Raw genomic sequence first — 13,622 nt, 5'->3', positions numbered from 1 at the left:
AAAGAAATCTGACTTTCTCCTTGTCCAGCTGAGGGCTTTGCACAAGAATGCGCTTAATTAATTGTTTACATTTTTTTTAAATATTAAATTTAAGCAATTCTGTATCAGAGAAATAAAAAGTTCCTAAGAACATTTAAAACTTGGTTTCTCAGGTTCATTTTCTGGACACAGACACTCTGCAAATATAAATCTTTTACCAAACTGCAGTCATGTAAAATTTCTTTCCATAGGGCACTAGGGTGTGTAGTGGAAATCTAGGTAGCATGTATTAATAGAAGTATCCATGTAATGAACACTCACTACAGATCAAGCATTTTGCCTGTATTATTTAATACTCATCATAAACTTATGAAGCATTATTATTACCTCCATCATACAGCAGAGAAGGCTAAGTGATTTGCCTACCATCACACTGACAGTACCTGATGGTGACAGGCTACCCACACAGGGTCTTCTGCCAATGCTCTTTTCTCTGTGCTGGTCACCTCTCAGCTCCTCTTGCAAGGTTGCTAGGCAGGGGTGGGCAGAAAGAGCTCTGAATGCAGGGTCTCAACTGTGTTGACTTTTAGCTTCAGGACCAAGTGAAGTAACCTCTGAAAATCTTGATCTTTTAGATGAGGTTGGTAAATCAGAATAAAGAGGTTTAAACAGTGGCACCCATGCACAGGCATCTTTTAAAGTGTGAAGAGCTGCACAGATAGAAGCATAGTAATTCATTTGAAGGATAAAGCAGACTGGCAACACCCAGTTTAGTAACCGTGAAGCTCCAGCCAGAAATCACAAAATGTAAGAACTGAATGAGTAACACTGTGTAATATTTCATTTGCATTTACCCTGTCCCTCTCCCACCCCAATCCCACGACACGGGCCTGGCTCGTTAACTGCCACTATCTTCTGAATTTGCGAAAAGTGTTTGAATCCCAAGACACCATATTTTCAAGTAGCCATAAAAAAGGTACAAACCCTAGGTCCAAGAAAAATTTTCCTTGGGGCTAAACTCTTTCGTCGTCAAGAGTGAAAAAATGACACATTAAAACACATCTTTGACCCTAACGCTTTCTGTTGAATAAACGCTTTTTCGGTCTTCATAGTAAATATACTCTACAATCAGTATGTGTAGCAACAGCGGACATTTACAGTGACTCAAATGCTTTTACACTGCATTGCAGCCTCACAATGCTGAGTTTGGCAGGCAGGTCATTAGTAACCTCTTTCCGCAGGAGGATGAATTAACCCTAAGAGAAGTTAAGGGGCTTGCTGGGGGCCAGGCTGGCACCGAGCCTGGAGCTGGGGGTCTCGGGGACAACTGGACGCGCGCCAGCAGGTAGCTTCCCACCCGCTTCGCACCAGCTTCCCCTCCCTGTAACCTCCGCGGGCTGCAGAAACGCTTCTAGCCCTCTGCAGACGTGGAGAGCGAGGGCCGCGGCGGCGTGGAGCCTGGCACAAGGCCCGCGGAGCACAGACGCCCTCGGGTGGCAGGCGACCCCGCGCCCGGACCCCACGCCCATTCTAGCATCGGCCTCAGAGAAGGTCCCCCGGGCTGAGGCCGAGGCCGGCGTGCTCCCTCCCCAAGGAGGCTCTACACGGTCCCATCCCTTCTTGACTGCCGAGGCCCTGATCCTCACCTGCCACCCGCCCACTGGGGCTGGGGGAAAGGGGTCACCTGCGGCCGTGACCAGGGTCCGGGAAGAAGGTGACAGAAGCCAGGAATCCGAGAGGAACCAGCAGCCCGGGCAGCCCTGTGCGCCTGCGCGTGCCGGGCGGCGGCACGCCTACTTCCGCGCATGCCTGGTGCAGGAACCCGTGGCCATGGTCCCAGGCCGGAAATGGGGTTCGTTTCCGGTTCGTCTGCTGCGAGCCGGGCCCGGGGCCCAAGGTGTGAACGCGTCCAGGCAACCAGGAGCCGGTAGTTGAGGGAAACGGACCCTGGACTTTTGGGAACGGAGTGGGAACGGAGACTACACTCCATCTAGCCTGATTCTGCCACTCAGAGGCAATAGGCAAGCCCACCTTGGCCTTCCTTGGCCTTCCAAAGTGTTGGGATCAGGCCCACCTTGGCCTTCCAAAGTGTTGGGATCACAGGCATGAGCCACCGCACCCAGCCCGTGTCTGCTTTTAAGTAGGCAAGCCTGTGGCAGATGCGGCGGGTGAAAGGGAGTCCCTCAGCCTATTTTTATTGGCCAGCATAGCCTAGAAATCAATGTTTCTAGGGATTTGTCTTTGTGTTTATCTGTATTTTGTAAGTTTCTTACCATGCAGCTGCAGTACTTGTATAATAAAATTGATGATAAAGATATCAGTGATAGGTGGGTGGATTTAATCCCGAATATGAAGGCCCTGTTAGCTCCGCAATATCGGCAAACGGAGTGGTTTAATAGGATGATTTTCATGTCTGGGCCATTGCTTACTTGCTTTCTTACTTTTCTTACTTTTTCTTTCTTTCCTTTTTTTTTTAGACCGAGTCTAGCTCTGTCGCCCAGGCTGGAGTGCAGTGGCACGATCTCGGTTCACTTCAACCTCCCCTTCCCGGGTTCAAGCTATTCTCCTGCCTCAGCCTCCCGAGTGGCTGTGATTACAGGCGCTGCCATCACGCCCGGCTAATTTTTGTATTTTTTTGGTAGAGACGGGGGTTTCACTGTGTTGGCCAGGCAGGTCTCGAACTCCTGACCTTGTGATCCACCCGCCTCGGCCTCCCAAAGTGCTGGGATTACAAGCGTGAGCCACCGCGCCCGGCCTGCTTGATTTCTAATGTAATCTCTTAAAATCTCATCCACTCAACAGATATTCATCCAGCCTTAGCTCCATACCACGTGCCGTGCTCAACCGAGCAAAACCAGACCCAACCATTTCCGTCACGGGGATCAGTAAAGGGTAGAGGGGAAAGCTAATCACAGAAATTGAGGAAAGATGCGGGGTCCTGGAAGCCCTGGTGGAAACAGGCTAGCGGCGTGGTTCAGCTATCATGTATTTTGGAGTCCTTGCAATGCCATTTCTGCTGGCCCAAGGCCAGGGCAGGAACTTTGGGCGGGATGCGTAAGAGGGGCGGTCTCTCCACCACAAGTCTTCATTGTTTGGAGACCTCTAGGAACCCCAGGGCCTTCCCTTCCGACTCCCATTCGGAGGCATATGCTGGTCCAGGACCACCAGTGGTGCGGTGCCGGCTTTCATGATAACCCCATCCTTGGTAGGGCTTCCTTTGCCACACAGTGCTGGGCACCTGCAGAAATACATTTGGCATGGCCTTGACTTAGGGCACCTGGGGCCGAACCTAAGGGAGTCAGACAGCTCAGGTGCCCATCCTGCTACCCAATGGACCAAAGCGCGCTGCGACTGTGTTACTCAACTTTGCAGCGTCTCATCTGTAAAATGGAAGTGTAACAGCTTATTCATAGGGTTGGATGAAGCTCCTTATGGCACTGCGTGTGAAGCGTTGACCCAGCGCTTAGCAACGCCAAGTACAGTACAAATGACAATACATGGTGGCGCCCAACTACGGCGCGAGCGATTCTCAGATGCGATGGCTAGCTAAGGCTAATCGCCGCTTGCTGCGGACAGTCTGCGTCCAGAGCCAGCCTCCGCAGTCCGCTCCGCCCACCACCTTATTTCCTCTTGGCTGGGTTCTCACCTCCAGTAGCCAGCGAGCTGAGAGCCCGGATGTGAGCCCAAGTGGGCATGCGCAAAAGCCAGCGCCGCTGCCATTGGTCGCTGGTGAGGAACAGATTGATGACACATCCGAAAAATAGGAAGTGGCCACTACGGAAGCTGTTCTGGTCCAGAAAGGCTGCCAGTTTGGAGTCGTTTGCTGCGCGGAGGGAATGAATGGGCGCTGGGAACACGCCCGCTAGGTGGGAACGCGCCAGCCGTAGCGAGGGCCTTAGCGTGTGAGTGGCCTGGGTCTGGTCGCTTCCCCGCAGCATGGAGGACGATGCACCAGTGATCTACGGGCTGGAGTTCCAGGTGGGTCATTCGGAGGGCGGCAGGTGCTGCTCGGCCTGGCTGCTGACAGTATGAGCGGTCCCATGGTGACTTCGGTTTGCGGATCTCCCACCAGCCCTGCAAGGACCCGTGTCTAGTTCCCATTTTGCAGAGGAGTAAACTGAGGCTTCAGGAGGTTAAACGGTTGTACTGGATAACAGGGTTGGCACAGCCAGCCTGCCTCCTTCCCCTTCGCATCCTGTTCCGAACATGACTTCTGACCTGGAAGTTCTCACTCACTTTGGTGGACTCATTTGCTTACACGCCTACCTTTTCCTCTAGAATTTGAGTCCCTGAAGGGACTGTATATTCTTTTAAAAAAAATCGTTTGATTTTGAAACAATTTAAAGTATTTAGAAGAGTTGCAAAGATACATAGAAAGTTCTTTACCCTCCACCCAGCTTCCCTTAATGTTACCACTTTACATAACCATGATACATTTATTAAAGCTTAGAAATTAACATTGGTACGCTAATATTAAGTGTACCACTAATATTAAGTGTTACTTAATAATTAATAATTAAGTATTAAGTAACTGTCTTCGGATTTAACTGTTTTCACACTAGTGGGGGCCTATTTTTTATCTTGTAGTTTCCAGTGCCTATTCATGACTGTCACACAGTAGGTGTTCAACAAATGACTATCAACTGAATGAGCCCCCAGAGCATAAGCAATGCACATGGCAGTTCAGGACAGCAAGAGAGCTGACGTGGATAGAGCAAATGCGTCAGGGGGAGTGAGGTGGGGGATGAGATGAGCAGGGGAGGAAGATGACGATTGTGTAGGGCCTGTTAGAGCCCTGTACTGGTTTTCATCTATTCAAGTAGCTTTTGAGAATGTATTATGCCTAAAGCACTGAGGAACAGATAAAGAGATAGAAACACAGTTCACTGCCACATGAAATACTTGATACATAATTTTGTGCAGCAATATTTGTTAAAGATATAAATGATGTCTGTTTTTTTTTGAGATGGAGTCTTGCTCTGTTGCCCAAGCTAGAGTGCAGTGGTGTGATCTCGGCTCACTGCATGCTCCACCTCCCAGGTTCAAGCGATTCTCCTGTCTCAGCCTCCCGAGTAGCTGGGATTACAGGCATCCGCCACCACACCCAACTAATTTTTGTATTTTTAGTAGATAACGGGGTTTCACCTCTTGGCCTGGCTGGTCTTGAACTCCTGACCTTGTGATCTGCCCACCTTGGCCTTCCAAAGTGTTGGGATCACAGGCATGAGCCACGGCACCCAGCCCATGTCTGCTTTTAAGTAGGTTACAGTCAGAGAGGCAGCAGCGTTAGTAAAATAACATATGCTACCCAGACACCTAAGTTTTAAATCTTGACCCTAGCACGTATTAACTATGTGACCTTGGGCCTCAGTTTCCTTTGCCAATAAAATAAGCATCTCCCCCCTGCCACCCAGTGGCTGTTACGAAATTAAATGAGTTAATACACTTAATTGAAGCACTTAGAACAGTGCCTGGCACATAGTGTGTTCAATAAGTGTTGTTCTAATTGTTATAATGAGAGAACATTCCTTTTTATTTTCTTTGTAGAAACGGGGTTTCGCCATGTTGCCCAGGCTGGTCTCACACTCCTGAGCTCAAGCGATCTTCCCGCCTCGGCCTCCCAAAGTGCTGGGATTACAGTCATGAGCCAGCGCACCCTGCCTAAGACAAAATTCTTACAAATAAATTTTGTGCAGGGCAGCAGCTAAGTGTCCTGTGTAATAAACTAGGCTATAGGATTTGACCAGTGGCTGTATCACATTCACAAGGCTGATGGCTTAACTACCAGTGATTTAGCTCTGGACTGTGTGTTACTCTGCTTAGCACTGTACAAGTATTTCATGTAATTCTCACACAATCATTATTGGTAGGTGTTATTGTTCCTGTTTTACAGATGAAGAAATAGGCTCAGAGAGAATAGTTACCAGTCCAAGGCCACTTAACTAGTAAATGATAGACCTTGGATTCTGACCTAGTTAGGCTTTTAACCCAAACTGACCTCAAAGCCCCTTACTTGCTAAGTTCTGCTGCTTTCCCCTTAACTAGATATACAGAGGGATATATGGGGAGAGACCACATAGGTAGACAGAAGGTTCCATAATCTTGTACTGCCTGAAGGTGCATACTCTGCCAGTGCTACTTAATATAACTTCTTGATCTCCTTAAGAAATCTCTCAAAAAACCCAGAGGATTTTATCTTCAGTATCTTTGTATCTTTGAGGTTAACTGAGATGTCATTTTCTGAGATTTGAAAAATGAATGAAATCGATTCTCCTAAGGGAGTCAAATATATTATTGGATTTTCTTCTTTATCTTAAAAGAAGTAGCTGACTTTTGCTGCTTGGATTTTATTGGATACTACCATGGATCAAGACTTTCTTGAGTTTGGAGAACCATCATTGCAGTAAACAAGAAAAGAACTGAAAACGATAGTTGTTGTTGTTGTTTTTTTTTTTTTGCTTGTCAGTGACATTCAAATCCCATGGAAAACACTTTACGTGAAAAGCTAGAAATCTGATTATTGACCACTGAGTGAAGGTAATGAGACTTGAAAGGTAAAGGGCAGTACTACAACTGCACACTTTTAGTTTACTGGTCAGTAGAAATCCATTTTCTCAAAATGAGTTTAATGAATACTTGTCAGTTAACAAAACAGTAGTTCTTTGTGACTATCTCAAAGTGTGTGCAAACAGTATGACTTCTCTCCTGCAATCATGTTTCTTTGAACTTTTGACATTAATAGACCTTCTTTAGTTGTGTGGGTCAAATCTCCATGTGGCAAACATGCCTAGTGATGGGAAGAACGAACCTCTAGGCAGCGGTGGCTATGCCTGTGCGTGGGTCTGGGGGCAGGCATGTGACTAAGATGGACAGCGGCCAGCAGGGCCTGCAGGTGTGGGCAGAGTGAGGGCTGCATCTGTCAATTCCCATTTGAGCCCACTGCTGCCAAGTGAGCTGGGCCAGACCAGAAAGGATGGCCAGGGTGGGAAGGTGGCTGACAATGATGACTTGGGCTTGTTTCAAGTCACTTTCCCTTAGGTTTACCACCAAAATCAGTAAGCAAGCAGGGCAGGTTGTAAGCCACACAAGGGTATGAGTGCCTCCTTTCTGTTCTGGGAGGTTCTCCTGGAGTCCTGAGATCAGTGCAGTCAGGTCACAGGGGCAAAGAGACCAAGGGCTTTTGGCTTTTTGTGCCATCAGACTGAGGGACAGATGGACTAGGCCAGCGCTCAAGGGTCTGCCTCTTGCCAAGTGAGGAAAGAGTTTTGAAATGGAAGCTAGAGGTTAAATTTTCTTTTCTTTTTTTTTGAGACGGAGTCTTGCTCTATCACCCAGGCTGGAGTGCAGTGGCGCGATCTTGGTTCACTGCAAGCTCCGCCTCCCAGGTTCACGCCATTCTCCTGCCTCAGCCTCCTGAGTAGCTGGGACTACAGGCACCGCCACCAGGCCCAGCTAATTTTTTGTATTTTTAGTAGAGATGGGGTTTCAGTGTGTTAGCCAGGATGGTCTTGATCTCCTGAGCTTGTGATCCACCCGCCTCGGCCTCCCAAAGTGCTGGGATTGCAGGCGTGAGCCACCACACCCGGCCTGGAGATTAAATTTTCAAATGCTTTTTTATATCCATGGAACTGATAATTTGCTCTTAGGATTTTTCTCTTTTGATCTCTTTGGTCAGTTATGTTAATAGCTTTTTAAATATTGGCCCAGCCTTTGCATCCTTAGAAAGAATTCCACTTGATTGTGGAATAGTCCTATGCTGGATTCGGTTTACAAGTCGTTTACTTAAAATTTTCACATTAATATCTGTGTATTTTCTTGGTTGAGTTTTGTTTCACTGCTATGCTGGCTGCATAAAAAGCACTTGTGAATTTTCCTTCTGTTTCTGTGTTGGAAATAACTGAAGGTAGTGATGGTGTTGCCTGCTCCTAAGGCATGGTACTCTTATGACGTTGACTTTTTAATCTGTGGTAACTAGTTGTTCAGATTTCTTGTCTTTCTTTTCTGATCAGTTTTGGTAACTTACATTTTCCTGGAAAATTCATAATTTATTCAGTGGACAAATATTTATTTATTCCCTGCAATAAGGCACTATTGTATGTGCCTGGAACACAGCATAGGAGGAAACAGACGAAATCCCAACCCTCGTGGATTTACGCACCCAAGAGGCACCCTTGCAGAGGTATTTCTGTAGAGGAGCGAAGTCTCTGAGAATTGAGGATTTGTCTTTTAGGTTGTTCCCAATTTTTTTTTTTTAAATTTAATCAGTTGAATTTTTTTTTGTTTATTTTTTATTTATTTTTATTTTTACTTATATTTTGGGACAGAATCTTGCTGTGTCGCCCAGACTGGAGTGCAGTGGCGCAGTCTTGGCTCACTGAAACCTCCACCTCCCAGGTTCAAGCAATTCTTCTGCCTCAGCCTCCTCAGTAGCTGGGATTATCGGCGTGCGCCACCACACCCGGCTAATTTTTGTATTTTTAGTAGAGATGGGGTTTCACCATGTTGGTCAGGCTGGTCTCGAACTCCTGACCTCGTGATCTGTCTGCTTCGGCCTCCCAAAGTTCTGGGATGACAGGCGTGAGCCACCGCGCCCAGCCAGTTGAAATTTTTAATACAAAAATTCAAAAACAATTTCCATTCATTTGCTCAGTATTTTTTTTTTTTTTTTAGAAGGAGTCTGGCTCTGTCGCCCAGGCTGGAGTGCAGTGGCGCAATATCGGCTCACTGCAAGCTCTGCCTCCCGGGTTCACGCCATTCTCCTGCCTCAGCCTCCCAAGTAGCTGGGACTACAGGCGCCCGACGCCATACCTGGCTAATTTTTTGCATTTTTAGTAGAGATGGGTTTGACCGTGTTCGCCAGGATGATCTTGATCTCCTGAGCTTGTGATCCACCTGCCTCGGCCTCCCAAAGTGCTGGGATTACAGGCCTGAGCCACCGCGCCCGGCCTGCTCAGCATTTTTCTTTCTTTCTTTTTTTTTTTTGAGACTGAGTTTCTCTCTTGTTGCCCAGGCTGGAGTGCAATGGCGCAATCTTGGCTCACCACAACCTCCGTCTCCTGGGTTCAAGCAATTCTTCTGCCTCAGCCTCCCGAGTAGCTGAGATTACAGGGATGCGCCACCATGCCCGGCTAATTTTTTTGTATTTTTAGTAGAGATGGGGTTTCTCCATGTTGGTCAGGCTGGTATTGAACTCCTGACCTCAGGTGATCCGCCCGCCTCGACCTCCCAAAGTGCTGGGATTACAGACTTGAGCCACTGTGCCCGGCCCATTGCTAAGCATTTTGCTATCTTAATTACCCTCTATGTTGGTCTTCTGTCTTTTATTTGCAGTTGCTTAAATTATTTGTTTCCATTCTTTTTATTAATACAAGCGTTTTAAGCACATGAATTTTCTTTCGAACACTCACTTCTTGATTTTATTGTTTTGTGGATGTTTTGCACCTTTGAATTTAATTTTGAATTTCACGTCAAATTTCTTTTTTGATCTGAAATTCGTTGAAGAGACCTTTCTCAATTCTGTCCCTGTTGCCTGCTGTGTTTGGGGGTTGTCTGTCTTTGTGTCCTTTCCACTGCAGACTTCCTTCATGAGCTGGAAGTTTTCATTTCCATCTATTTGTCTTGCGTTGTCTTGCCATATCTTCTTTGAGCTTTGCTTTGCATTTTTCTCTTTTACTTTTCTTTTCTTTTTTCTTTTGAAACTAGGTTTTGCTGTCACCTAGGCTGGAGTGCAGTGGCACAATCTTAGCTCACTGCAACCTCTGCCTCCTGGATTCAAGAGATTCTCCTGCCTCAGCCTCCAAGTAGTTGTGATTACAGGTGCACACCACCATACCCAGCTAATTTTTGTATTTTTCGTAGAGACAGGGTTTTGCCATGTAGGCCATGGCAAAGGTTGGCCAGGCTGGTCTTGAACTCCTGACCTCAAGTGATCCTCCCACCTTGGCTTCCCAAAGTGCTGGAATTACAAGTGTGAGCCACCATGCCGGGCCTCTTTTTAAAAAAGTTTTTTTGAGACAAGGTCTTGCTCTGTTGCCCAGGCTGTAGTGCGGTAGTGCGATCATGGCTCATGGCAGCCTGGAACTCTTGGGCCCAAGCCATCCCCTGGCTTCAGCCTCCCAAGTAGCTGAGACTACAGGCCCAGCTCATTTATTATTTATTTATTTATTTATCTCTATCTATCTACTCTATCTAGTCAATCACTTAATCAATGAGATGGGAATCTCATCATATTGTCCAGGCTGGTCTTGTACTCCTGGGCTCAAGCAATCTTTCCACCTTGGCTTCTTACAGTTGTGGAATTGCAGTCTTGAGCCACCACACCCAGCTTCTTCTTTTTTTTTAATTAAAATGATTTTTAAATTGATGCATATTAAATGTATATAGTTTCAGGGTATATGTGATAAGTTAATACGTTCATATGATTGTAAAAATCAAATCAGTGTATCTGAGATATCCATCACCTTAAATATTTGTTTTTTCTTTGTGTCAGAACCATTCAAATTATTCTCTTTTAGCTATTCTGAAATGTACGATAGACTATCGTAAACTGTAGTGAACCTGCTGATATACCAAACACTATGCCTTATTTCATCTATCCAACTGTATATTTGTACCTATTAACTAACTTTTCTTCATCTAAGCCACCTGCTACTTTTCTCAGTCTCTGGTAACCATCAGTCTACTCCATCTTCAGAAGATCCACTTTTTTTTTTTAGCTCCCACAGATGACTGAGAACATGTGTTGTCTTTCTGTGCTTGGCTTAGTTCACTTCACAGAATGACCTCCAGTTCCATCCATGTTGCTGCTAATGACAGGATTTCATTCTTTTTTCTTTCTTTTTTTGTGAGACAGGGTCTCACTCTGTCATCCAGGCTGGAGTGCAGTGGTGTGATCTCGGCTCACTGCACCTCGCCTCTCAGGCTTAGTTGATCCTCCCGTGTCAGGCCCCGGAGTAGCTGGGACTACAGGTGCACATCATCACACCAGGTTAATTTTTTTTTGTATTTTTTGTAGAGATGGGATTTCGTCATGTTGCTCAGGCTGGTCTCGAACTCCTGAGCTCAAGCAATCCTCCTGCCTTGGATTCCCAAAGTGCGGGGATTACAGGCATGAGCCACTGTCCGTGGCAATTTTATTCTTTTTTGTGACTGAGTAATATTCCACTGTGTACGTATACCACATTTTCTTTATTCATCTATTGATGGGCACATAGATTGAGTCCATGTCTTGGCTATTGTGAACAATGCTGCAGTATACTCGAGGGTGCAGGTATCTCTTCAACATACTGATTTTCTTTCCTTTGATTATCTACCCAGTAGTGGGATTGCTGGATGATATGGTAGCTCTAGTTTTAGTTTTTTGAGGAAACGCCGTACTCTTTTCCATAATGACTGTACTAATTTATATTCCCATCAGTAGCATGTGAGGGCTCCCTTTCTCTACATCCTTGCCAGCATCTGCTATTGTCTGTCTTTTTAATACAAATTATTCTGACTGGGTGAAATGATATCTCATTGTGGTTTTCATTTACATTTCTCTGACAATTAGTGATGCTGAGCATTTTTTCATATACCTATTGGCCATTTGTGTATCTTCTTTTGCCCATTTTTTGAGTTATTTTATTTTATTTTTTGCTGTTGAGTTGTCTGAGCTTCTTATATGTTGTGGTTATTAATCCTTTGACAGATGGATATTTGCAAATCTTTACCCCATTCTGTGTCTTTTTCTTTTCTTATCTATTTTTTTGAGACATGGTCTCACTCTGTCAAGCAGGCTGCAGTGCAGGGGTGCAGTCGCTGCTCATGGCAGCCTTGGCGCTCAAGCCTCCCATCTCAGCCTCTTGAGTAGCTGGGACTACAGGTGCACACCTCCACACTTGGCTGACTTTTATATTTTATGTAGAGACGGGATTTCAGCATGTTGCCCAGGCTGGTCCCAAACTCTTGAGCTCAAGCCCACCTTGAGGCCCACCTTGGCCTCCCAAAGTATTGGGATTATAGGCATGAGCCACCATGCCTGGCTGCTCGTCTTTTCTTCTCTTCCCTGTTTTTAGAAAGATGATTCCTCTATTAAGTGTTACAAGTTTTGTTGATGCGTTTGATTACAATTTTCAGCTACCCTGTGTCAACTGTGTCAACACAAAAACTTTGTGTTTTCCATCCTCTGATGTCTTTTTCTGTTTTTCTTCCCTGCCCGAGCCTTTGCTTGGCGCCTGTGCTCGTTTCTTTTGATCGCTGGTCTTTTCATGGTGAATCTTTCCTGGTCCAGCAGGATCTGTATGTGGAGCTGGGCCCAGCCCCCATCGTGGGCTGGCAGGAATGCTGACAACATGCCGTTGTGTTTGTGAGGAAATTCTTTGAGCTGTCATTTACCCCAAGCCAAAGGAGAAGGGCAGATGCAGGCCGCCCAGGATGCAATGCCTCTCTCCTCAGCTTGAAGAGCCAGAAACAGCTTCCTGAGAAGACACCAGGCGGCCCTGCCTGCCCTACTCTCCTTCCTACCATGTGGTGTGTGGGAAGCACCTGGCGCCAGCCCGGGCACCTGTTGCCGTTGTCCCCTCCAGGGGGACATTGCCCATTTCAGCATTGCTTCCAGGGCATGCATGTGGTCTAGGGCCTGCTGCCTGGGTGTGCGGGGCTGTGGCTCCCCCAGCCTGCCTCCAGCACCTGCTCCTTCTTGACCTCAGCAGCCAATGCCGTCTGTCTTCAGATACAATGCCTTTGGATTAGAGATGTTTCTGAGTTTCACTGTAGATGGAGTTTATATTTCCGTTTTTTCTTCTCCTTTTTTTTTTTTTTTTTTTGAGACAGGATCTTGCTCTGTCGCCCAGGCTGGAATGCAATGGCCTAATCTCCTTCTCCTTCCTGCTTTTGTGTGATTTCCCAGAGTCTGAGAGGAAAGAAATGAAGTCTTCAGCCCACCGCTTAAAACCTGAAGTCCAGATTTGACTTGATGAAGTAGCTTCTGTGGCGAGGTTTAGGGTAAACTGGAACATGGACTCAGTCAGGAAAATTGGTTAAGAGGTTGTTAAAATGTAATTTAAGTACAGAATGGGGAGAGGAGGGTAGGGATGGAGAGTGCTGGAAGAGCCAGAGCCCAGGTATTGGGTGTGGGGCTGGGAGGGAGGGGCTCACCCCCGTGTGTATGAATGGGGCAGGCTGGAGGGAGGCGCTCATCCCCTGGTGTATGAATGGGGCAAGCTGTGGGGGAGGGGCTCACCCCCCTGTGTATGAATGGGGCAAGCTGGAGGGAGGGGCTCATCCCCTTGTGATGAAAGGGGCTGGCGGGACTGGGGAGGGACAGGGACCAGAAGGGTAGTAGAAGTCCAAGCTTAGTTAAGTGGACGTGCCCAGGGGCACTTAGTGCAGGTCTGGCTTGGGCAGTGTAGGAGGTGCCTGGGCACTGGATTCGCATTTGGAAAGCATGGGCCTAACTTACAGAAGAGGGAGCATGCCTAAGACGAAGGTGTGGATGAGAAAAGTCAGAATCGAACTCCAGAAGCAAAAATGTAGGTGAAGGGAGAAAGAAGAGCGTGAGGCCATTGGGAAGGCCTTGCAGGGTGTGCAGAGTGTGGAGGTGCCCATGCGAGGGAGTCTGAGGGCTTGGGCAGGGTCAGGGTGGAGGCGCCCGTGCGAGGGAGTCC

At 46.9% G+C, this 13,622-nt stretch overlaps 2 protein-coding genes across 10 annotated transcripts in view; one reads left to right on the top strand and one right to left on the bottom strand.

The window, feature by feature from the left end:
• Window positions 1-1,821, bottom strand: part of TRAPPC12 (trafficking protein particle complex 12) — a 101,178-nt gene extending 99,357 nt beyond the window's left edge. For 2 of the 4 annotated variants that reach the window (XR_003309532.1, XM_023198780.2), the window contains exon 1: window positions 1,626-1,821. Coding sequence is in view for 1 of the 4 variants with exons in the window: in XM_023198780.2 (XP_023054548.2) it covers window positions 1,626-1,786 (161 nt within the window). In the remaining 3 variants the exon portion in view is untranslated. Of the gene's footprint in view, window positions 1-422; window positions 690-1,625 lie in introns of all 4 variants that reach the window. The other 2 variants (XM_023198797.2, XM_023198789.2) reach the window with 2 other exon arrangements.
• A 1,851-nt stretch (window positions 1,822-3,672) lies between these two features.
• EIPR1 (EARP complex and GARP complex interacting protein 1) overlaps window positions 3,673-13,622 on the top strand; it is a 173,420-nt gene continuing 163,470 nt past the window's right edge. For 4 of the 6 annotated variants that reach the window (XR_002728297.2, XM_023198726.2, XM_023198717.2 and 1 more), the window contains exon 1: window positions 3,673-3,957. Coding sequence is in view for 3 of the 6 variants with exons in the window: in XM_023198726.2 (XP_023054494.1) it covers window positions 3,916-3,957 (42 nt within the window). In the remaining 3 variants the exon portion in view is untranslated. The remainder of the gene's footprint in view (window positions 3,958-13,622) is intronic. The other 2 variants (XM_023198764.3, XM_023198742.3) reach the window with 1 other exon arrangement.

The sequence above is a fragment of the Piliocolobus tephrosceles genome, chromosome 15, assembly GCF_002776525.5.
Source record: "Piliocolobus tephrosceles isolate RC106 chromosome 15, ASM277652v3, whole genome shotgun sequence".
In the NCBI taxonomy this organism is placed as follows: Eukaryota; Metazoa; Chordata; class Mammalia; order Primates; family Cercopithecidae; genus Piliocolobus; species Piliocolobus tephrosceles.
This window is presented reverse-complemented; position numbering and strand designations above follow the sequence as displayed.